The sequence below is a fragment of the Hakea prostrata genome, chromosome 5 (assembly GCF_041222555.1).
Source record: "Hakea prostrata isolate BN-2017 chromosome 5, UWA_Hpros_2, whole genome shotgun sequence".
Taxonomy (NCBI): Eukaryota; Viridiplantae; Streptophyta; class Magnoliopsida; order Proteales; family Proteaceae; genus Hakea; species Hakea prostrata.
Window position 1 is genome coordinate 6,173,880 of NC_142604.1, and position 25,425 is coordinate 6,199,304.

Genomic DNA, 25,425 nt, shown 5'->3' on the forward strand with positions numbered 1-25,425 from the left:
ACCTTCTCATCCATTGATTGCCCTTTCCATCAATGATGATGACAAAAAAGAAAACAAATTTAAAGAAAAATTGATATTTTCTACTTAAGTTGATTACATATACATGTAGTGTTTTGAGCGGCTGGGATTTAGTGAAATTCATGGGATTTAGTGAAATTCATGTGATGATAGGTAACACCATGTCAGACGAACTACCCAATAACCACATCCACAATGATCAATTATATACTTTCGTATCAAACTGGCCCATTCAAGACCACTTTCGTATGAAACTGTCCTATTCAAAGACCAAGTGTGATAAATGGACGAACATAGCGACTCTTATACGGTTCTCTTCGTCAGTGGAAAAAGAATTAACGGTTAAGGGAAGCTTCAACCTTGGCTTTAGGGAAAGAATGGCCAAAAAAGAGAAAGTAAACAAAGAAGGGAATAAAATCTGCTTCGCTCAGAAGGCAAGACAAGAAGATTTAACAACTCCAGAAATTGTGATCATGGTAAAACGATGTGGTGAGATATCACATATAAGAACTTGCATGGAAAGATGTGGCGGTGAGATATGCAATGGTGAGGTTTACAACAGGATGAGGTGGTGAGATATGCAGCGAGACATATATAGAAAGATGAGGTGGTGAGATATGCAGCGGGACATATATGGAAAGATGAGGTGATCGAGAATCAGGTGTGATGGTTATAAATACTTCGAAGTGCCTTTCAAGTTCAAACCAAGTAGACTTGCTGGAACAATAGCAGAAGGGAAGAGAAGGGACGCCAGAGGTGAGAGATTCAATATTTCTGTTCATTCCTGTAATATTTATGATGAAGCCAAGAAGGCTGAACCTATAGTTTTGAATTCAGATCAGATATTAGCCAACAGAAGTTAAAGCTTTGAAATATCAAGAATCTGAAAGAACCCAGTTGCATTCGGAATAGGAATTCTTGAGTGGGAAACAATGTCTCCTCGTGGAGTGCAACTGCAAGTACAAGATCACTATGTATTTACATCTCTCTCATACTCTTTTTCTTTTGATCAGTTGTATTTCCATATTAATTATCATCCTTTTTTGTGTCCTCTTTATTGATATTTTTATGAGAAGTTGAAGGGGGAGCTAAATTTTGCAGGTAGTGATGGATAATGGGCTCCTGCAATTAACAATCTCAAACCCAGATGGGATAGTCACAGGCATAAGATACAATGGCATTGCCAATCTTCTTGAAATTCGAAATGACGAAGCTAACAGAGGGTTCTCTCTCTCTCTCTCTCTCTCTCTCTCTCTCTCTCTCTCTCTATTCATTATAAGAGTAGTTCTTTAGTATAAGTTGTTCCTCATGCAAACAAAAACTAAAGAATCCGATAATCCTTGAACCTGTAGGTACTGGGACGTTGTTTGGAATGGAGAAGGTCAAACTAAATTTTTTGAGAGGTATATATGCTCTCTCTCTCTCTCTCTCTCTCTCTCTCCCTATTCTATTAGATTAACAACCAAGAAATTTGGAGCTTGAACAGATTACAGGGTAAAAAATTGGAAGTTATAGTAGAAAATGAGGAGCAGGTGGAAGTTTCATTCAAAAGACAATGGGATGCCTCTCTGGTGGGAAAATCTATTCCCATTAATTTCGATAAGAGGTAAATTTGAAGTCACTTATCGTTCTGAAGCTACAACCATGGCATTTCTAAGCATGGATGAGCCCCTCAAATAGTAAATATCATATTTTGTTTTTGAGATTATTAAGATTTACAACTAGATACATTTTGATGGAAGCGAGTAATGAATGGAAAATGCAAAATGCAGGTTTGTGATGTTACGGGGTTGTTCCGGCTTCTATTCATATGGGATATATGAGCATTTACAAGGCATGCCTGCCTTCAGCCTTGCCGAAACCAGGATAGCTTTCAAGCTCAGCAATGAAAAGTAAATTAAAACAAAATAATCCCAACTTTCCTCCCTACTCTCATCAGTCATTATTAGTTAACTAATCACTTGTTTACTGATTTCAAAGCTTAACATTGTTGTTTATTTGCAGGTTTCATTACATGGCCATGGCAGATAACAGGCAAAGGATCATGCCCATGCCTGAGGATCGGCTTCCAAACCGATGTCAACCCCTTGCCTACCCAGAAGCGGTTCTCTTGACAAATCCTATTAATCCAGACCTCAAAGGAGAGGTATTTCTTTTAATTTAAGACGAGGTATTATGATCATTATATATATCTCAGACGTTAACATCTTTGTAACAGTGTTAGTTTGAGCTGATTCATATTATTTGCCACAATAGAGTCTGAACGAGAGTTTAAATAGGAATAAACAAGGAACTCCAACAAAAAAAATTTCTTAGAACTTGATTGATGTTGAGTTTGGGATGCTTTTGTTTAAGGTGGATGACAAGTACCAGTATTCTTGCGAGGACAAGGATAACAAGGTGCATGGGTGGATAAGCTTTGACCACCCACCTGTGGGCTTCTGGCAAATCACTCCAAGTGATGAGTTTCGGACCGGTGGACCCGTGAAGCAAAATCTCACCTCCCATGTTGGTCCAACCACTCTTGCTGTAAGTCGAATTATCATTCCCCTTTTTTGTGTTTCGAAGTTCTTAGTTTCTTAGCTGTGGTCATATTGGCAGGCTATATCTTCTAAACTCAACACTTTGGGTTGTGGTTTTTGATTTAAGTAGATAACAAGAAACTTCACATCTTTCTGGAATTTCAGATGTTTGTGAGTGCTCATTACTCAGGCGAAGATCTGGTGCCCAAATTCGAAGACAACGAACCATGGAAGAAGGTTTTTGGCCCAGTTTTCATCTATCTTAACACAGTTTTGGATGATGAGCAGGATCCACATTCACTCTGGGACGATGCCAAAGCTCAGGTTAGAAATTATTAAATCACCAAACTCAAGTTCCTGATCAGTTAATGCATGCTTATGTACATATTTATATATAATCACGTACAACCAATAATGATAATCAAAATTAAAACTTATTAGATGATGGTGGAAGTCCAAAGTTGGCCTTACAGTTTTCCAGCCTCTGAGGATTTCCCTTCTTCGGATCAACGAGGAACTATTAGTGGTCGTTTACTGGTCCAAGACAGGTAACATACATAATCTTTTTCATGACCCTTCATGCAATTTTGTGTATCCCGTTTCCTGTTGTACAGTGCTTATTTGTGTAAATAGGGCTAAGAAATTCTATCTTAGTGGTATAATCCATCTATGTATAATCATATTAGAGAACTCCTGTAGATATATTGCCCATTAAGACTCAATACATGTAACATATAAATGCATTGCATCAAAGTTTCCTTGTGTTTATTTTGTTAACGATAATCTACTTACAATTCCAACCTTATTCAACAAATTTCACCTGAGAATATCACCCTTGTTAGGTATGTCAAAGAAGGGTACATATCGGCCGACTCAGCTTATGTCGGGTTGGCTCTTCCAGGGGATGTTGGATCATGGCAAAGAGAATGCAAGGTGACTATCTATCTATATACTAAGTTGTGGCGGAAACCCTAGAAGAGATCATCTGTGAAGTAAAGAAAGAGATTCATTTTTCCCTAACAAATTTTCTTTTCCTTCTTTTTTGAATTTGTTGTCAGGGTTACCAATTCTGGACTAAAGCGGATTCAGATGGCTACTTCTCCATAAGCGATGTGCGCACTGGAGATTATAATCTTTATGCATGGGTTCTTGGCTTTATTGGAGACTATAAATATGATGTTGTGGTCTCCATCACTGAAGGTTCTTTTTAATTATAATTTTGAACCTCCTTCCTCATTCTTTTCATGGCTTTTGTGTTGCTTGGACATATTTTCATCATTTGCTCTTCTGGTAAACAGGTTGTGATGTCGATCTGGGTGATCTGGTATATGAACCTCCACGAAATGGACCCACCTTGTGGGAAATAGGCATCCCTGACCGTTCAGCTGAAGAGTTCTATGTTCCTGATCCCAATCCAAAATACATCAACAAGATCTTTATTAACCATCCAGACAGGTTCACATTTGGTCTCACTATTTTTTGTAACAATCTTGTCAAAATATCAGACATTTTGCCATTAGAGAGCAGCCACACGGCAAGTGTGGAAAGAGTTCTCTTGAAGGTTGGTTTCAAACTCCGGTTCAAATAGGAGTACACCATGCTAATGTGCCTTGGATGATCCACATCTCCAGGTCAAGTGCCGATGAGCACATTGAACTATCCATGTGATTGAGGGCTTCACAACTCATGCAAAAAAACACATTTATTAAGGGCAATAGCCCATTGCGTGGGTCTCCCATTGAGAGCCCACTATGCCAAAAGTGTGAGATACTCCATCCTTCTCTGTCCTTTTTGCGCCGCCATGTCGCCACATGGGAGGGATGGTGATCCTGTCAACTTGTTTCGACTGAGGATAATAAGCTCAAGAGCATGGTCTTACTTCACCGTTAAGAAACCAAAGAAAGAAAAAAAATTTCCATCTCAAGCTTAGCTCAGACATAGCTTGCTTCTTTCTCTCTACAAGAGTGCCAACTTTATTCTCATACTTGTAATTTTTTGCACAGATTTAGGCAGTATGGATTGTGGGAGAGATATGCAGAATTATATCCTGATGGGGATCTGGTCTTCAAAGTTGGAACGAGTGATTACAAGAAAGATTGGTTCTTTGCTCAGGTCACTAGGTATGATTCCTTAATCCTTTTTATATATATACAAACCTCTTTATCTGCTACCTTGTCTATCTCAAGTTATAGAGGTATTCTTTGACACCATACACAAAGAGGAAATTAAGTTTCTTGCTGTGCAGGAAGAAAGGCAACACTTACCAAGCAACAACATGGCAGATCATATTCAAACTGGATTCCATCACTGAAAATACCACCTACTACTTGCGACTAGCTCTTGCATCTGCCACAGTTTCTAAATTACAGGTAGATCAGGTGTCAAAAGTTTTGGCTCACATTAGTAGCCCAACCGGTTGAACCATTAAACTGGACAGACCGTTTGGGAGATGCTTTGGGCCGATACCTCTTCTACAGTATTGATATCGTATAAATATTAGTATCTTATACGATACTGATACATTATTATTCCATGTGCATTGAACTAATTGGATTTACTCTTTGTGTGTTTAAGGTTCGATTCAATGACCCGAAAGCAAACCCTCTCTTATCAACTGGGCAGATAGGGTTCGACAACTCAATTGCAAGGCATGGCATTCATGGCCTGTATTGGCTTTATAATATTGAGGTGCCAAGCGCCAGCCTTGTGCAAGGAGACAACACAGTCTATTTAACTCAGTCATTAAGTACCAGCCCTTTTCAAGGAATCATGTATGACTACATTCGCTTTGAAGGCCCCCCAGCTTCCTCTGGTTCTAACTGATCAAAGCATTAGAAAGTTTGATTTGTATTATCAAATATATGAATATGAACATCACTTCTGCAGTTATTTAAGTTGGTAATTGATGAAGAGCTAGCCCTTTTATCAATGTGAATGCTTTTCCTGTTGCCATCCCAACCAATCTGAAAATGGAGAAAATTATGTCTTACCTACTGCACAGTGCTGGCTTGGTTCAATGTCTTTCGCCCAAGGTTTTTTTTCTTCTCGTCGTTTTTAACATAAAATGGAAAATGGCCCAAACGTTTAGTCTGGTTCATATTAACAAAGGAAAGAACGTTTATTCCACCTAAATCAGTAGAAAAGAGTAGAATGGTTAGGTTAGTCAAGAAATTTGACATAATTTCTGGTGTTGCTGTCATTGAAGCATTATCTTTTGACATCTATAGTAGTTGAAGTTTGGTAATATAGGACTTTTTTTTTTTTTTTTTTTTGTTTTTTCCAGATAAGAGAAAGAGTTTTTGTTGAGAAAGGAAGGTAGAGCAGGACTTGATGATAAACGAGTATAGAGAACCAAAATTAAGATGAAAGCAAAGGTAAAACAGTCATCATCAATAATATGAAATTTGGGTTAAGAAATTGACATTAAAGAAAAACTTAGCAGGGATTGAAAGAAAATGTACGTATATATGAAGACTTGAATGAGAGCGAAAGAAAATTAGAATATTCTGCAAAGAAATTTGAAATTTCTAAATAATTAGGCGTTTTAACATTCATCTCTTGGCACAGTGGATTATGTATGACTTAGATAATCTAACCCATAAGACCAAGTGAGGGTCATTCTAACCGTTTGAAAATTGAATTTCTTTTACCATAGAATACATGTTTCCTTAAAAGATATTTTCTTTTACGTCAAAAAGTTTTCAACTTCTACATAAAGTCTGCACATTTTTTAACACATCCATATTATACCTAAATTTGACAAAAAGAATTTTTTTCATTACAGTTGAAATTTGTAGCTCATGCAGCGATACTTCCAAAGAGCTCTCATGTTCCACGGGTTGAAAATACAACCAAAGAAAAAGATAGCGAAATAGGGTTTGGAAGGAAAGAAAAAAAAAATCCTTTCAAACAATTAAATCCTCAATAAATGAATTTAAATTTTATTTTAGTATGGAAAGGTATAAAAAAAAAAAAAATCTCAATCATCAATTGTTAGATTATTTTAAAAAGAAAACAATTATTGATTAAAATCTAGTATATTGCCTCATGAACCCATGTGTTGCATTAGCTAGAGATTTTGGATATTTATTCTCTCAAATGATCAATGTTTGCTCATTAGAAGTGTGAATCGTGTGACCTTTAGGTTTTACTTGTTAGGTAATTGGAATCAAGACTAAGAATTATGTAGCGAAAGTAAAAAACCTTAAGACCCATGGTGGCCATTCCATTTTTCAAGATGAATGAATTCACATGATCGAGGTAAACAAACTGTAAAAGCTTGTCAACTTAAGTAGATAGAAATCTCTATCAAAATCTAAAAATATTAGACTTCATTTGTTTGCAAGATAAAAAGAGATAGCAAAAATGACCAGGCTAGGACTTACCTTTATGGCATAAATATAGCTGAACGGCTGTGTAAATAAATATACCATTAAATGTATTGAATTAAATCTAAAACGTCTATAATGGATGATTCAGATTTAATCCCACCAAATTTAGTGGTAGGATTTTTAGAACCGTTCAACTAAGCAATTTACACGACAGTTCAGTCACCACCTTCCCTACTTTTATTATATTTTTACTTCTTCACAAAATCCTATAAATATATGAGACTAATTTTATGAATTTTTTTTTTTTACACTAAACAAAAGTAATAAGGATTGTTTGATTCTCACAACAAAAAGGGAAAAAAAAGAAAAACATTTATTTGATTTTATGATTCATGAGTCATAAATTGTGACAAGTCACCAACCCTCGTTCTTCTCATGTAGGTTTTAGCCAGGTGTTCTTGCTTTCCGAGTTTTGCGGCAACACGGCGTATAACGGCTCCTCAAGTCTATTTGGTGGGACCCAAATTCAAATAATGGCGTTAGATTGGTCACTCAACTCCTTTCGTTAATTTCAATTTAAACATAGGCGTCAATTTGGAACCAAATCTGAAGACCCTCAGATCGATCGATGATGGTCAACTGCTCCATCATCCAGTGATTTTCTCGTTATGGTACCTAACAACTCCTCTATCAGAGTTCCAACTGCTCACGCTTTTACAAACTGATGAGATGAAATGAAATCCTGACCAGCCCTCCATTGAAGCCGTCGTCAACTCAACTGAAAATGGTCGTGAAAGTTAGGCTCAATGTAATTACACCAAGAACCATATATAGTGGTATTTAAATGAGCGAAAATGGTAGAAAGCCTGCAACTTCGACCTTTGGATCGATCAATATTCTTGTTTAAGGCTTATTCAGGACATTTCAATTTGATTCGATTGTTAAGTGTTAACACTCAAAGCGAGCACAGAAGATACTTCTGAATAACCAGGTGAGACAACGAAGATATCAACAACTATTTTCTGCAAATTTTCTGTTTCAAACTTTTGATGGTGAAGGATGTCAAAATGGGCTTTAAATGCCATAAATAAAAAGCAGCATTACCTTTTTTGCTTTGGTCATTTATGTGGGGAAGAGAGAGATTATATTCCAGTTTTTGTTCTCTCGTATGCATGTAACCGTTTCAACGCTTGCTTTCCAATTTTCTTCCATTGAAACTTTTTTTCTGACTCTGAATGATCTTCATAAGAAAGCAATGCTTTTTCCTTTTTTTATGATTAAAGCTTACAGTTCTTCTTCTCATCCTTTACCTGCAGAGAGCACTTGTTTCTCATATATTCAAGTTTTCCTGTTAAAATATTATCGAAATGAAGAACTTCCTCCTGTGCTTGGGACTGCTCCTTCAACTCTTTCTGGTCGGCGATTGTAGAAGGTGAATCAATATGTTTCTTTTTACTGATCAAATTACTATATCAATCTCTGTTTTTGAGTTTGCTGACTGTTTCTGAGATGGGTTTTGTTAGAAAGGTTGGTAAGCTAAGAACAGAGCTGAATTTCTTATTCTTTCTGATTGCAGAAACATCGCTGAAACAAACAATGGCGAAGAAACTGTATCGTCTCCTCAACTTCGGCTATTGAACGACAGTCATGTAATGCTTAATAACCATTTCTCTTCTCTTCTCTTCTCTTCTCTAGGCAATTTTTCGTTTTCTTGTACTGTTTGTTTTGGAAGCTTGGAGTTCCTTCTGTCGAAGGTCGGACAATGAACTTTACCAGTTTATGCTGCGTGCGCAACATGTTCGAGAAAAAAACAGTCTGGTTTTATCGTACGTGGAGATTGGTTTGACCTGAACCGAGTCAGACCAATCACGGTTCACTTCCACTGTAATTCCTTTCTTTACAATTCCACCATTGGATTACTTGATGCTATAGGCAAAATCCTATAAGGGAATTGTAGGAAATTGTAGAGAAAGGAATTATAGAGGATTTGTATTTGACAAATCACACTAATGGCTTGGAAATAATCAATAATACATTGAAGGTGGGACCTGATGGAATTTTATCAAGCCATGGACCATCAATTTTTCTATGGACGAAAGACACATGTCTAAGTCACATCGAAAGATTAAATTAAAAAAAAATATATTTTTTGGTTTGTTTTTGTCTTTTAAATCTTACCATAATCTATAGATATGACTGAAGGAAATATGTCATTCATTCAGAAAGAAATGGATGGCTCATTTCTGACAAAGAAATGGACTCGATAAAATTTCAGGACCCGATTGGCCAATTGTAATCTGGGCCCACCTTCAGTTCTAGGGGTTGGTTAGTCAACGACACTATCCTGGTAAAGTTCATGAGGGTCCACGATGTTCTTGAAGAACTTGAGCCCAGCCCAGTGCAACCTGAATTTGGTGGTCTATTTTTCGATTTACGTCCAACAGTGGCCCAACATGATGAGTCCAAATAAACACCAGGTCCAATACTAGAGATGTCAATGGTCGGTCCATGCTGATTTGGGTTCGGTCCGAATTGGGTTCGGTTTGAGATATTGATTTCCATTTGGGTTAGAACAATTTTGAGACCATTACAAACCTGACAACCTGTTATCATGCTCTTTCAACTCGTTTCAAGTTAAACATTATATTGGGCCCTTGTATCTTGCCAATTGGGCTCAAGGCCCAAATAAACCAACCTTTTTAAGCTTTTTCAGTATGTTATTAAAAAAAAAAAAAAAGCACATGATGTATCACATGTAGAACCATATAAAACTATAATCCGCTCGGTTGTCGCAATGGAGATGGAAGCACTTAAGGAGGAACCAACCCAAACCTATACCTCGTCCAATTAGCCTTGTGTTGGTCCAATAATGATCTTAAGGGCCAGTTTGTTTTGTGTTGAATGGTTTGATTTCATAATTGACAATCTTAATTAATATATAGAATGTGATTGTGAATATAAAATGTTTTACAGGTCGTGATGGACAATGGCCTCCTACAAGTGACATTATCAAAACCTGGAGGACACATAACTGCCATAAACTATAATGGCATTGATAATATACTGAACACTCGCAATGATGAGACAAATAGAGGGTATGCATTTACTCATCTACACTTTACATGAAATAACTTTTAATATTTATTCTTAATTTTTTTTTTTTTTGTGGTAACCAAAATATATTATTAATTCAATGGTTTTCAAGTTGGTTTCTAATTAAATTTTGAAATTCTTTTTGGTGTTGAATTATGCATCAGGTATTGGGATGTTGTGTGGAAATACCCTGGTAATAGAGTAGGAACCTTTAATAGGTAGGTTTCTAACTCTCATATTTCTTGCTTAGCTTGTCTAGAGTTTGGAAATTCTATCGTCATGGTGAAACCTGTGCTTTCTTCACACTTCTCCATCAAACAATTGGAGTTCTTGATGAGCCCAACGTTGACCCACCTTAATATGTGGTGAAAAGATATAAGGGAGCACAGAACTCAACTCGTTGAGATAGAATATCTGTACTTGCTTGTTTGGGCTTAGCTTGTTTTGGATTTTAATTATTTTTCATTTAATTGACTATACACAGGGTCCAAGGTCAGAATTTCAAGGTTATAGTAGAAGATGAAGAAAAACTTGAGATTTCATTCACAATAAATTGGTCTCAAGCTGCTGGACACAAATTAATCCCGTTAAATATAGACAAAAGGTTTGCCTTTGATGGTCTTATTATATTATATTATCTTCTAAGCTTCTTCTTCTTCTATTTCTCAACTATTTATTCTATTTGCTTTCAATTATTGTTAATTATCAGGTTTGTGATGCTACGAGGCCGCTCTGGTTTCTACTCATATGCAATTTATGAGCATTTACAAGAACACCCCGCTTTCACCATGGATGAAACCAGAATTGCTTTCAAGCCCAGGACAGACTTGTAAGAGAAACTAACTTATTTGGTTCCCTTTTTTATTTTTCATTCTAATTTTGATGGTTCTAACAAAGCCATGCATGGTTTTGACAATTGGCCCAGGATTTGGTTGGACCAAACAATATGCTATTGGAATCTTTTGGTTTTATTTGAGATTCAAATTGGACAAAACTCTAAATATGATATTTGAAACGGATTATTATAGGTTTACCTACATGGCCATATCGAACAAGAGGCAAAGGTTCATGCCCACGGCACAAGACCGGTTTACGGGTCAAGCATTGGCCTACCCAGAAGCAGTTAAGTTGACGAATGCAAGCAATCCTAAATTTAGGGGAGAGGTAATCTTATATTCCTAGATTACAAAACTTGGGTCTTGCTTGGGTTGAACCGATGTTTGAACTGAATTGGGTGAAATCAAAGTTGGCCTAATAAAAAGAAGGGTCGATCTTGATCTGATTCGGTTTGTTTGGTTGGGCCAGTTTGGCATTCCTCAGTTCTCACTGCTTTTATTTTCATGCCTCAGGTTGATGACAAGTATCAGTATTCATGTGACAATCAAGACACTGGGGTCCACGGTTGGATCGGCTTCAACCCTCCAATTGGATTCTGGGTGATCAACCCCAGTGATGAGTACCTTACAGGTGGGCCCACCAAGCAGGACCTCACCTCCCATGTGGGCCCCACCAGCCTTGCGGTAAGTCCACCCATATTTCTCTCTCGTTCGGCCATTTTTGAAAAGTATGTTTTTACACTTTTGTGAGACGGACCATTCGCAGCATAGTGCTAAAGTTGAACTCAGTACTCAATGACAACCCATATGAAAATTGGTTAGGGTCCAGCTTAGGAGATATTGGTTCCAGGCCTTGTGCTTGATCATATCAAACTTTTATTTGCAATAATATTGTGAATTTCATAGTACTTTAATCTAACTCAGCTAGTTGCAATGTCAAGGTTTTTGTTAGTAAACACTATGCTGGCGAGGAGCTAGCAATGCAACTGAGTAAAGGAGAGCATTGGAAAAAAGTATATGGCCCTATTTTCATACATCTTAACACAGCTTCTAACGCAGACACTGCCGCTCAGCAACTTTGGAAAGATGCAAAACAACAGGTTCCATTTCCCTTGCTATTCACTCTTTAGAACCCAACAAATGACTCAAGTTGTTTTAAACGTTGATATTTTTGTCATCTGTTCTAGCTACTGGTACTATTTGAAGAATATATGACATCTCAGATCTTATGGTGTTTTCTTCATTAGATGTTGACGGAACTACAAAATTGGCCATACAGTTTCCTAGCTTCAAATGACTTCCCTTCTTTGGATCAACGTGGTAACGTTAATGGTCAATTATTTATCCAAGACAGGTTAATCTCTCTCTCTTCTCTCTCTCTCTCTCTCCTCTCTCTCCTCTCTCTCCTCTTTCTCAAGTCTCTTGTTACTTATTTTCTATGAGTAATAGGAGCTTCTGCTACTTAATGTTAGGTACCTTCAACCACAGAATAAACCAGCAGTCTCTGCCCACATAGGTTTGGCAGTAGTAGGAAATGCTGGATCTTGGCAAACAGAAAGCAAGGTGAGTTTGGTAATTTTTTATGTTTTTCTTTGGCATACGTGCACTGTTAATTATCCACTATTTAAACACTATATATACTTAATTACTTCATTTGTTTACAGGGTTACCAGTTTTGGACAACATCTAATGCTAATGGATCTTTCTCTATAAATGGTGTTCGACCTGGAGCATATAACCTTTATGCATGGGTTCCTGGTTATATTGGAGATTACAAATATGATGTTCAGATTACCATCACCCCAGGTTCCTTTTCCAAATTTTATGAATTTTTCTTTAATTCCCATTTCAATAATCCTAGAGAGTAGAGATTGCACTGCAAGAAACTATATCTCTAAGATCATTACTAGCTAACATTGTTGATCATCCATCTAATGCAGGATTAAAATTAAATCTAGGCAACCTCATATATGAACCACCAAGGCAAGGTCCTACCTTGTGGGAGATAGGAATTCCTGATCGTTCTGCAAGGGAATTTTTCGTGCCTGATCCTAATCCAAAATACATAAATAAACTTTATGTCGCCAAGTCAAACAGGTTTGTTTTCTAATAAAAAAGTAGCCCAACATCTCGCGAGGGATATAAATATGAAAAGTTGCAACTAAATCAGAGGTAGTTAACAATTTGAATTTTCAAAATGGTTTGCAGCTCTGGTAATAAATTTAGACAATATGGGCTGTGGGAGAGGTATGCAGAATTATATCCTCGTCAAGACGTCGTGTATACTGTTGGTTCCAGTGACTACAGGAAAGACTGGTTCTTTGCTCATGTTTCCAGGTGACTATCAAATTAAAATATTTCATTTGGTACGTTAGGGGGGAAATTAATTCCTAAACCCTTGCTTGCCTTTTGATTGTAGGAGGATTGTTGATAATTCTTACCAAAGAACCACATGGCGGATTGTATTCAAACTCAACACTGTTTCCAGAAATCCATATATGCTCAGGGTCGCGATCGCTTCAGCTACATATGGTGTACTACAAGTATGTGTTGAGATGCTAAGAGTTTTGTAGTTTCACATGAAAAAATACTTGGTGCCCATGTTTTTTTATTTATTTTTGGTTACCTGGTGCCCATGTTTTTATTTTATTTTTGGTTACCTGGTGCCCATGTATTTATTTGAGTCTTATATGAAGAATTCCATGTGATTGATTTTTGGGTGTCTTTAATGTCCTTGTACATGTATGAGATATAGGGCTATTCTCTGTGAATTATATTAAGAGATGACTTGCAAGTTTATTATTGAGTAGTTACTATATTAGATAAATATTTTGTTAACTCTTTTTGGTTGTTTCTTGGATTGAAGGTTCGGGTCAACAATCTAAATGGGGATCCTCACTTCAAGACTGGACAAATTGGATCGGACAATGCAATCGCAAGACATGGAATTCATGGACTGTACCATCTCCTCAACATTGAGATAAACAATAATTTGCTTGTTGTAGGACAAAACATCATCTATTTGACTCAAGCAAATAATAGAAGTCCTTTTGTAGGAGTTATGTATGATTACATTCGGTTGGAAGGACCCTCTACTACTTAGCAAGGAATATAGTTGAAACCATTTTTTATTTTTTGTTTTTGTTTTATTTTTTTATTTATTATTATTATTATTATTTTTTTTGTCGTTGGAAGGACCATCTACTACTTTGCAAGGAATATAGTTGAAACCATTTTTTCTTTTGTTTTTGTTTTTCATTATTTTTGTGAGGAGGGGTCTCAAAATCAACACTCATTCATTGGAATCCCAAAAAAGGGATATAAGTCTGGTATATGGGGATGAAATCCTCAATAATGCAATTATACTATTTGGTTAATTACACACACATTTCTTTGTAAACCAGTTCTAAGTACAAACCGGCGATAACCAACTAAACCGGCCCTCGACTCAGGAAAAAAAATTGCACATTCAATCAATCCATGTGTTGCATTAGCTAGAGAGTTTTTGATCTTTATTCTCTCAATGATACATGTTTGCTCACTAGAAGTGTGAATCATAACTAAGAATCATGTTGATCCATATGTTGTATTAGCTAGACAGTTTTGATCTTTATTCTCTCAATGATTCATGTTTGTTCACTAGAAGTGTGAATCATATGTTGACCTTACGTAATTGGAATCAAAACTAAGAATCATGTAGAGTTTTTGAGCTTTACGTCAAAATTAAAATTATTTGTATTTCATAATTTTGGGTTAGATTAGTTGATTACTTAAGAATAATGATGAGTATGAAAACCCCATATACGGGGGAGGGGGGATAAAATAAAAAACCTGAAGATCCATGGTAACCATTCTATTTTTTAAGATGAATGAATTCACATGATCGAGGTAATCAAATTGTTAAAGCTCACCTGTTGAGAGGATAAAAATCCTTTTGAAAATCTGAAGCTTCGTTTTGATTATAAGGGAAAATTATGTGATTATTTACTTTTAGGTTTTCCTTTATAAAATAACCACTTAATGTTTCACTTAACAAAGCTAGCTAAAACTAAGTTTGTATTTACAAAACTAACTAAAATAGTGAATTTTCATCTCTCTAGATATTTTTACTCCTAAAATTGACCATACAAATATGAGAGTAAAAATGTTCATAGGATGTGAAAAATTAGTGAATTTTCCTTTTGGACAAAATAGTAAATTTTCTTCTTCAATGTGAATAGTTTTAAGAGTTAAGATGGAAATCTCGATCATTTGCAGCACAGTGTTGCCCATTAATTGCACAACACTGAAGTCGAACTCGATAAGGTGACTATCAATCAGGTTGTCAATTGCAATACTTGAATTAAGAATGAAAAATAGAAAACAATAAAACAGAAACGAAAAAAAAAAAAAAAAATCAATAGAAAATTACATTTGTAGAGCATGATTTTTGCCTTCTACTTCACATTCTTGATATTCCAAAAGAATATTATAATAAAAAACTTCATATAAAAAGTCTATTTTATGGCAAAAGAGCCAATGATCTAAGTTTGATTGTTATCTTACTATTTTCTCTTTTCCATAATAGTCGATCAATTTTTGTTATTGCTTTAAAAGCAATCTTCTAGACGGTTCTCAATTGTAACACTTAAAATGTCAATTTTATTTGGCTAAGAAGACTCATGGACTGTGATTCAGCCCGTCCAAATATTAGCTGATATCTCATTTTCCAAAGTAATAACAAGTTATCATCAAAGATATTAAAGATGCAGGTTAGGTTGTCAACCTCCCAACCCTGCAAAATGCATTACTAAATACAAAAGTCTGGAGGATAAGAGGAAAAAAACGAGTCCATGCAGATGCCAAGCGTTTAGACCAAAAACACTCAAAGAAAACCTCAGAGAAAGATTGGGATTCACTTACGCAGAAACAAGAAATACTATATACTTTTAATTTTGGAAAGCTTCTTAACTTTCAGAAGAAACTCACCACCTTGACGTACAATGGGAATTGGCAAGGGCAAAATGTAGAGGTAACACATGAAGTAGTTTATGTGAATCCCATTTAAAGTTATCAATAAAATTAGAGACCATAAGAGATACTAAAAGACCACTGACCCGTTTGATAATTCCTTAAATGTTTATGCTTTGAGAAACACGATAAACAATAATCGTGTTTCTGGAAGTAGAAACACTTTTATTAGGCGTTTGATAAACTTGTTCTAGAAGTAGAGAATTTAAAAGTTGTAATAAATTTATGAAATTTGTTATTGTAATGGTTAGAATTTCAAATTTCATAAATACCCTTCTAAAATTATCTCATTTAAACTCAATCCGTACCTAATTTTGCTTTGAGAAACAAACATTGTTGCGTCATAAGTGTCTCTCTAAGTAAATATTTTCGTGAATTTCAATTTAAGTTGCAAAGAAAAAGCTAAACAAGACGGTTTTATCAAACAGTTTTTTGACAATTTTTTCTATTTCTCGAAACAAGAAACACAAAAAACCATTTTTCTTTGTCACCAAACGGGATCCTAAAAACTGAAAATCGAATCTTGTTTGGTACTTACCCCCAACCAAAAAAGAAAAAAAGAAAGAAAGAAAAAAAAAAAGAATCAGAAGAAAATCTTATTTGGTTTTATGAACCATTCTTATTTTAGGTTTTCGCTAGGCATATTTATAATTTTGACAATCCATATTTCAAACATCTCAATTACTTCACTTCACAATATTGGCAATTCATATTTCCATTGGTGGCACTTTTTTTATTTTTTATTTACCAAAATAATCATTATATTAGGCACTCCAAGCACATTTATTGTGTGTAGTAATCTATTTTCTCCTTTCATAGATAATGCATATTATCTTTCCACACTAACCAAAAAAATAGGACAATGCGTTGTACAAGGATATTTAGGTCATGTCCCATGATATGTCCAAGGTACAATTTTTTGTCGAATTTCAATGAACACCGAAACCAAACAAGGGCCGATATGCGAGATTGCAAAATATCACCAAAATTTCGGCGATATTTGTGATATATCGTTGTATATCAGAAAAATCTCGATTTTTTGAGATATTTTGGCGATTTCTAGTGATTTTTATGAGATTTCTTTCATGATTCGATAGCAGAATCTTGAAGGTCAATGGACAATCTTACCAATTTTGTCCCAGCGATTCAAGACTCAAAAGGCAATGTACCAAATATAGTTAAGAAGAAGAATCTACATAGAATAATTTCTAGAAATAATTCAAATTAGACAAACATTTTATAGCAAAATCTTCAAGATTAATGAGTAATCTTATCAATTATACTATAGTTATTCAAGCCTCAAAATGCAACATGCCAAATGTGATTAGGGAAGAATATATATATGAAAAAACTTATGGAAACAATTTAAACTATGAATGGATTTTGTAATAAAATCTTTAAGATCAACAGATCATCTTTCCAATTATGTCCGAAAGATTTAGGTCTCAGAAAGTAACATGTTAAATATAACTAGGAAAGAACACTTATATTAAAAAAACTTATAGGAAATAATTCAAATTTATTAAATATTGGCATCAAATTAGGGTAGACATCAACTTTCAGTCCAAAATGACCAAAGAAAACCCCCTAAATGGGTGGCGAAATCTGCCGATATTAGGACAAAATCTCACCTAAATATCGGCTAGATTTCGCCATTTCGGCCAATTAGCTAGGTAGCGAATATGTCAAACATGACATCTACCATTGTTTACATTCAAAGTGAGCATAAAAAGGTAGCTTGCATTTTCGATCAGAGATCACAGATTACGACCAGGTGAGGCTACGAAGAAGTCAAGAATTTTTATTTTTATTTTTTTTTATTTCTGCTTCAAACTTTTGATCGTGAAGGATGTGAATGGGTTCTGCCTTTTGAATTTACTAATATGATTTTCTCTTTCTGCTTTTGTCTTATCGTGAGAGAAGATAGATTCCTGTTACGGCTCTCTCACATGCATGTAACTGTTTAAACGCTCGCTTTACAATTTTCTTCCATTGCAACTTTTTTTCTGACTCTGGATGACTTCCAAAAGAAAGCAATGGTTTTCTTTTTCTTTCGCTTAAAGCTTACAGTTCTTCTTCTCATCCTTTACCTACAGAGAGAACTTGTTTCTCATACATTAAATTTTTACTGTATAGATTATCAACATGAAGAACTCCGTACTCATGTGCTTGGGATTGCTCCTTCACCTCTTCCTAATCGGTGATTGCAGAAGGTAAATAGATATGCTCCTTTTTACTGATCCAATTACTCTATCAATCTTTGTTTTTGAGTTTTCTTGCTGTTTCGTGAGATGGGTTTTAATCTGTTAGGAGCTGAATGATTTCTTTTTCTTTTTAATTGCAGAAGCATCGCTGAAACAAACAATGGCGAAGAAGATGTATTGCCTTTCTCTCCTCAACTTCGCCTGTTGAACGATAGTCGACATGTAATGACTAATAACCATTTCTCTTCTCTTCTCTTCTCTTTCTCTGGGCAATTCTTCGCGTTTGTTTTCTGTTTCATTTTGAATTGCAAGCTTAATTGGATTCACATCCTTTCATGGGTAGCAGGTATTGAAAATAGGGCTAGGGCCTGTGAAATTGATTAAGAGCATTCTTGACAATCCATGGATTTGAATTCTTTGGATATTGTTTTTCTTATTAGATTGAAGACCTTTAATTTTGCTTTTTATTTTATTATTTTTTGTCAAAGTAGTTTTTCAGAGTTGTTCGGTATATAGATACCTAACCCTATCTGGATAATCAAATAGTTTTTTTGGATGGTTCAGGTAATCTAACAATTTCCGCATAGATACCTAACCCTATCAGTTTTTTAGGATGGTTCAGGTAATCTAACAATTGATTTAATGAAATTCTATAGAAATTAGATTCATCCAATCATATGCACTCTAGATTTCATGAAGAGGGAAGTTGAAAAGAGAGAATTTTTTTTGGGATTTGGTAAGGAGAGATTCTAATTAAACATTTAATTGTGGTTATTGGTTTATTTTGTTGTTACATGTCACAATCAGCAATTTGGCTTAAATTCACACGGATGTTCTAGATCTAAAGTGGTGCTCGAGATTCTTCATTTTTTTTTTGGCTTCAGTAGTTCAGTTCCAAAGTGGTGGGGAGAACTCGAAACTGGTGGTCGAGATTGAGAATTCATTCACACCATTCGCAGTTGAGTACTGCGAAGCACTGAAACAATTTCCCACCATCCAAACCCTATCTACAGGAATTAGACTTCCTTCCTTCTTGGAAGGTTGGTAATGAAATTACCAATTCAGTCTTGTCTCATGTCCGAAAAAGAAAGACCGGTTTATGGTAGGGGGAGATTGGTTTGACGTGAACTGGGTCAACCAGTCGCACTAACGGCTCGGAAACAATCAATAATACATTGAAGGTGGTCCCCAGCTGAGCCGGATTAAACGCCTTCAGATTTCTAAACCTGAGAAAAACGATGAGAGGAACTCAATCGTCGGGCCCATTTTTATTCTGGGCCTCTGGGTTTTTAGTCAACAATTTGCTGGGATGAACCGTGGGCTTAAGAGGGTCCACGTGTTGTCGAAGAACTTGAGCCCAGCCCAGTGGAACCCAAATTTTGTGGTTTATTTTTTGATTTACATCCAACACTGGCCCAACATGATAGATCCAATTAAAGCCCAGTTTCAAGACTAGAGATCTCAACGGTCGGTCCATGTTGATTTGGGCTCGGTTTGGGCTTGTTTCAAGAGAATCAGCTCAATAAGCCCCTTGTGTTCCAGGATTTCTTGAAATGGTGAACGAGGTACCCCTTTAGGGTTTCTAATAAATGGAGCAGAATAGGCTCTAGGAGAGGGAAACTCTTCAGTAACTGTTCCCAGCCCAGTACCTAGCTCTCTTGAAAAAGCTTTGCAGATGGTTGCACTCATAGGGAAGGTGGGGTGGTTTAGGGCTAAAGGGCACGGTGGTGGTTTTTTGGGTGAGAGGACGTGATGGTTTTCGATGGTGGTGGGTAAGTTCCGGCACAGTGTAAGAAGAAGATGGGTGTAGGGAGAAACTTAAAGGTTGGGTATGTATGGTATGAGAAACAAGGTTAGCTTACTAACTTAACAATTAAGAGGGTATTTTAGTCATTTTACATGAGAAGTTAACAAATAACAGTTTTGATTTTTTTTTTTTGGGGGTATGCACAAGCACTAATAGGTTGGAAGGAACCAGCCCAAAACATATAGGTCTTCAATCCCTGGCATATACCTTGTCCAATTAGTCTTGGGTTGGTCTGGTTCTGACTTTAGCAAGCTTGTTTGATTCATTGACAAACTTAAGCGACACATTGAATGAGATTATGAAAATAAAATGTTTTACAGGTTGTGATGGACAATGGCCTCCTACAAGTGATATTGTCAAACCCTGAAGGACAAATCACTGCCATAAAATATAATGGCACCGATAATATACTGGAGACTCACAACCGTGAGACAGATAGAGGGTATGCATTTACTCTTCTACCCTTTACATGAAATAATTTCTAAAATTTATTCTTAATTCAATGGTTTTCAAATTGGTTTCTGATTGGATTTTGAAATTCTTTTTGGGATTGAATTCTATACCCATCAGGTACTGGGATGTTATGTGGAAACTCCCTGATAATAAAGTAAAAATCCCTGAAAGGTAGGTTTCAAAGTCTCATACATCTTGCTTAATTTGTCTAGAGTTGGATTTTTATCTGTTATGGTAGAGGTTTGTGTTTCTTTCATACATTTCTATCAAATGATAGGGGGTGGTCCACCTTTGAGTGTTGATAAAATGAATTAAATATGAGACTCCTCAGTAAGCCCCATGTAGACCCATCTTTCTAGTATATGGTGGAAGTTGAAGAGATAAAAATAAAGCATAGACCTCTACCTATCGGGATAGAAAACCCAAACTCATTTCTTAGGGCTTAGCTTATTTGGATTTTAATTACTTTTCTTTTAATTGATGATACACAGTATAGAAGGTGACATGTTCAAGGTTATAGTAGAAAATGAAGAACAACTCGAGATTTCATTCACAATAAATTGGTCTAAGGCTGCTGGAAACAAATTAATTCCGTTAAATATAGACAAAAGGTTTGTATTTGCCAGTCTTATTATATTATCTTCAATTCTCAGCTTCTTCTTCCTCTTTTATCATTTAATTTGTTAATTCTATTTGCTTTCAATTATTGTTTAACTATCAGGTATGTGATGCTACGAGGTCGCTCTGGTTTCTACACATATGCAATTTACGAGCATTTACAAGAATACCCCGCTTTTGTCATGGAGAAAACCAGAATTGCTTTCAAGCCCAGGATAGACTTGTAAGAAAACTAAATTATTTGGTACCTTTTCTTATTTCTATTTTTAGTTATATTGGTTCTAGCAAAAGCCATTGTTTTACCGGACCAGCATTTGGTTGAACCGAACATGTTATTGGAATCTTTTGGTTTTATTTGAGACTCAAATTGTACAAAACTCTAAGATGATATCTAAAACGGATTATTATAGGTTTACCTATATGGCCATATCGGACCAGAGGCAAAGGTTCATGCCTACGATGGAAGACCGGTTGACGGGTCAACCGTTGGCCTACAAAGAGGCAGTGAAGTTGACAAATGCAAGCAATCCTAAATTTAGAGGAGAGGTAATCTTAATATGCATTTGGTAATGTTTCTATTTTGAGAGACTAGTTCTTATGCAATTCATTTGTTAATGTTGCTGTGTAGAAAGACTGTTCTTTGTTTGATAAATTCGTTATGAAAATATTTTCAGAACATTATTAGAATAAGTTGGTGTTTGACAAACTCATTCTAAGGTTTCTACTGAAACTAATTTTATCACTTTTGTTTATGTTCTTTGGGAGGAACAACTTCTTGATGTTTTTTGCAAAAGGCATTCTTCAGACCACTTTTCTGAACGGTCCGTTTTTAAAGAACAAAAGAACTAACTGTTTTGACAAACGCCTCTAACTAGTTCTTCCGTTCCTAAAGTACAGAAGAATGCCAAAACGTTTTCTACAAACATTACCAATGCGCCTTTATATTCCCAGATAGCCATTGGTTAGAATTTTGCCCACTATAACTACTGTTTTGGTTGGGTTGAACCGATGTTCAAACTGAATTGAGTGAAATGAAAGTCGGCCCATTAAAAAGAAGGCTCGATTTTGATCTGGTTCAATTTGTGTAGTTGGTTCGACCACTTTGACACTTCTCACTGCTTTATTTCCCATGTCTCAGGTTGATGACAAATATCAGTATTCATGTGAAAATCAAGAGAATAGGGTCCATGGTTGGATCAGCTTTAACCCTCCAATTGGATTCTGGGTGATCAACCCCAGTGATGAGTACCTTGTAGGTGGGCCTGTCAAGCAAGACCTCACCTCTCATGTGGGCCCCACAAGCCTTGCGGTAAGTACTGTATTATATATACACTAGGACAGCCTAGTTTGTTTTTCTTTTTTCTTTTTTTCTTTAGGGGGGGGGGGGGGTGAAGAAGCCCTAGATAAGTGGTATTTTTTTTGGTAAGAAGCCCTAGATAACTGTTTTTAACTGTTTTTTCCCCTCTCAAATGAGAAGCCCTAGATAATTTGTTTGGGTCCATCTTACATGTGTTCTATTCGACGACATTTCAGCCAAAACTTGTAAATTCAATTGGGCTCGATTTGCAAAAGCCCAATTAACCTAACTTATATCTTAGCTGCCAAGTTAGATTTTAAAGCTCATAATTAGCAGTACAACTTCAATGATGTTGTGCTGCCAACCGTCGATATCAAAATCTTAACAATTGGCAGTGCTGCACATTTAACGCGCAACATTCTAGTATCTTCCCAGAATTAGGGGATAGGGAAGGGTGGAGATCTGGGTTCCAGGCTTTGTGTTTGATATCAAACTTTTATTTGCGATAATATTGTGAATTTCTAAATAGTTAATCTAACTCAGCTGCTTGCAATGTTAAGGTTTTCACCAGTAATCACTACTCCGGTGAGGAGCTAGAGGTGCATTTGAGTGATGGAGAGCAATGGAAAAAAGTATATGGCCCTATTTTCCTACATCTTAACACAGCCTCCAATGCAGACACTGCCGCTCAACAACTTTGGGAAGATGCAAAGCAACAGGTTCCATTTCCCTTGTTATTCACTCTTCACAACCCAACTGATGATTCAAGTTGTTTGTAAAAATTGATATCTTTTTCTTCTATCCGTTTTAGCTTCTAGTACTTTTTGAAGACTATAAGTCATCTCAGTTCTTAATGGTGTTATTATTATTATTTATTTATTTACTTTTATTTTTTTGATAATTAGATGTTGACTGAAGTACAAAACTGGCCATACAGTTTCCCAGCTTCAGATGACTTCCCTTCTTTGGATCAGCGTGGTAACGTCAATGGTCAATTATTTATCCAAGACAGGTCTCTCTCTCTCTCTCTCTCTCTCTCTCTCTCTCTCTCTCTCTCTCCCTCTCTCTCTCTCTCTCTCTCTCTCTCTCTCTCTCTCTCTCTCTCTCTCTCTCTCTCTCCCTCTCTCTCGCTCTAAGTCAATTTTCAAGTAAAAGGAGCTTCCGCTACTTATTGTTAGGTTCCTTCAACCACAGAATAAGCCAGCGGTGTCTGCCCACATAGGTTTGGCTGCAGTAGGAAATATTGGATCTTGGCAAAAAGAAAGCAAGGTGAGTTTGGTAGATATTTATGTTTTTCTTTGGCGTACGTACGTGCATTGTTAATTATCCTCTAAACCCTAAATAAACTTAATTTGTTTACAGGGTTACCAGTTCTGGACAAAGTCTAATGCTGATGGATCTTTCTCTATAAATGGTGTTCGACCTGGAGTATATAATCTTTATGGATGGGTTCCTGGTTATGTTGGAGACTACAAATATAATGTTACAATTACCATCACCCCAGGTTCCATTTCCAAATTTTACGAAATTTTCTTTAGTTCCCTATTCTAATAGTCCTAGAGAGTAGAGATTGCGTTGCAGAAACTAAATTGACATTGGAGATCATCCAATGCAGGATTAAAATTAAATTTGGGCAACCTCACATATGAACCACCAAGGCAAGGTCCTACTTTGTGGGAGATAGGAATTCCTGATCGTTCTGCAAGGGAATTTTTCGTGCCTGACCCCAATCCAGAGTACATAAATAAACTTTATGTCGCCAAATCAAACAGGTTTGTTTTTTTAAAGTAGCTAGCCCATCATCTTGAGAGGAATATAAATCAGCAAAGTTGAAGCTAAATTGCAGGTAGTTAACTATTTGAATATTCAAAATGAATTGCAGCTCTGTTGATACATTTAGACAATATGGGCTGTGGGAGAGGTACGCAGAATTATATCCTCATCAAGACCTTGTATATACTATTGATGCGAGTGACTATAGGAAAGACTGGTTCTTTGCTCATGTTGCCAGGTGATTATAAAATTTTGGCATCAAAACATTCCATTTGTTTAAGGGGGGAAATTAATATTAAGTTACTGGAACCTTGTTTGCCTTTTTTAACTGCAGGAGGATTGGTGACAACATCTACCAACCAACGACATGGCAGATTGTATTTAAACTCAACATTGTTTCCTTAAATCCATATGTGTTGAGAGTGGCCATCGCTTCGGCTGCACATTGTGTACTGGAGGTATGTTTTGAGATGCAAGGAGTTAAATAGTTTTAGATTGATCTTTTTGTATATCCACTAATTATCTTAAAGCTTTCGGATCCTATCATGAATTCCATGTGATTGATCCTAAAGTGTGTTTGATGGCCTTGTACATAGATGAGAGACATAAGGCTGCTCTTGGTGAAGTTTATTATCTAGTAATTATTATATTGCATTAGTGTTTTGCTTACCCTTGGTTGATTCTTGGATCAAAGGTTCGAGTCAACAATCCAAATGTGGCTCCACACTTCAAGACCGAGGAAATGGGTGCGGACAATGCAATTGCGAGACATGGTATCCATGGATTGTACCATCTCCTCAACATTGAGATAAACAGTAAATTGCTTGTTGTAGGACAAAACATCATTTATTTGACTCATGCAAGTACTAAAGGTCCTTTCCAAGGATTTATGTATGATTACATTCGTTTGGAAGGGCCCACTAATTCTACTTAGCCCTCTTTTTCTACTTAATAAAGAATATACTTGAGACATTTTCTATTTCCTTTTTTTCTTTTCTTTTTTTGGGTTTTTAATATTGAAAGCATTTGGAACCAAATCCTTCTTGTTTATGTGTGAATGAAAAATAATATATGACAAAATTGCAATATGAAAGCCAAAAGTATAAAGACAAGAAATCAAGGACACAACCACAAGAACATCATAATTTTTTAAGGTGAAAAACTTCCAGACAAAACTTCCATTATATGATGAATAATGGGTTTACAAAATAATACTACTTCTCAATACTTTCAACCAAACTGTTGCTAAGACCGTTTTGTTTTTTACTTTCAGATATGTTTTTTTTGGGTGGGGGTGGGGGTGGGGGAAAGCCAGGTTTGTAAGTGTCGTAAGTGAGATTTATTTAATATTTATTTTTGCCCATTATTTTTGTGAGGGCCTCATAATCAATATTCTCTTTCACTAAAAATCCGAAAATGGGAAATAAGTCTTAGGAAATGAAATGCTATTTCTATTATTTAGA

The 25,425-nt window shown here is 36.0% G+C and overlaps 3 protein-coding genes across 3 annotated transcripts; all 3 read left to right on the forward strand.

Moving 5' to 3' along the window:
• The first annotated feature begins 564 nt into the window (after window positions 1-564).
• LOC149014680 (uncharacterized) lies at window positions 565-5,477 on the forward strand. Its single transcript, XM_089155131.1, has 16 exons — window positions 565-774; window positions 856-992; window positions 1,120-1,241; window positions 1,371-1,421; window positions 1,505-1,624; window positions 1,791-1,910; window positions 2,023-2,164; window positions 2,374-2,547; window positions 2,706-2,864; window positions 2,982-3,088; window positions 3,383-3,473; window positions 3,599-3,740; window positions 3,839-3,995; window positions 4,544-4,660; window positions 4,786-4,909; window positions 5,115-5,477. Exons 2-16 carry the CDS (start codon window positions 951-953, stop codon window positions 5,361-5,363), a joined length of 1,917 nt encoding a protein of 638 aa, XP_089011257.1. The 5' UTR covers window positions 565-774; window positions 856-950; the 3' UTR covers window positions 5,364-5,477.
• A 2,217-nt stretch (window positions 5,478-7,694) lies between these two features.
• LOC149014681 (uncharacterized) lies at window positions 7,695-14,021 on the forward strand. The gene is made up of 17 exons (XM_089155171.1): window positions 7,695-7,862; window positions 8,188-8,303; window positions 8,448-8,520; window positions 9,845-9,966; window positions 10,129-10,182; window positions 10,449-10,568; window positions 10,674-10,793; window positions 10,993-11,128; window positions 11,314-11,484; window positions 11,742-11,900; window positions 12,048-12,154; window positions 12,273-12,363; window positions 12,465-12,606; window positions 12,741-12,897; window positions 13,009-13,137; window positions 13,220-13,343; window positions 13,667-14,021. The coding sequence occupies exons 2-17, from the start codon at window positions 8,239-8,241 to the stop codon at window positions 13,901-13,903; spliced, it is 2,007 nt and encodes a 668-aa protein (XP_089011297.1). The 5' UTR covers window positions 7,695-7,862; window positions 8,188-8,238; the 3' UTR covers window positions 13,904-14,021.
• Window positions 14,022-17,703: 3,682 nt separating this feature from the next.
• Window positions 17,704-24,925, forward strand: LOC149014682 (uncharacterized). The gene is made up of 17 exons (XM_089155172.1): window positions 17,704-17,765; window positions 17,947-18,023; window positions 18,155-18,236; window positions 20,142-20,263; window positions 20,392-20,445; window positions 20,766-20,885; window positions 20,996-21,115; window positions 21,303-21,438; window positions 22,031-22,201; window positions 22,750-22,908; window positions 23,095-23,201; window positions 23,368-23,458; window positions 23,552-23,693; window positions 23,805-23,961; window positions 24,072-24,200; window positions 24,297-24,420; window positions 24,657-24,925. The coding sequence occupies exons 1-17, from the start codon at window positions 17,760-17,762 to the stop codon at window positions 24,894-24,896; spliced, it is 2,037 nt and encodes a 678-aa protein (XP_089011298.1). The 5' UTR covers window positions 17,704-17,759; the 3' UTR covers window positions 24,897-24,925.
• Window positions 24,926-25,425: the final 500 nt, after the last annotated feature.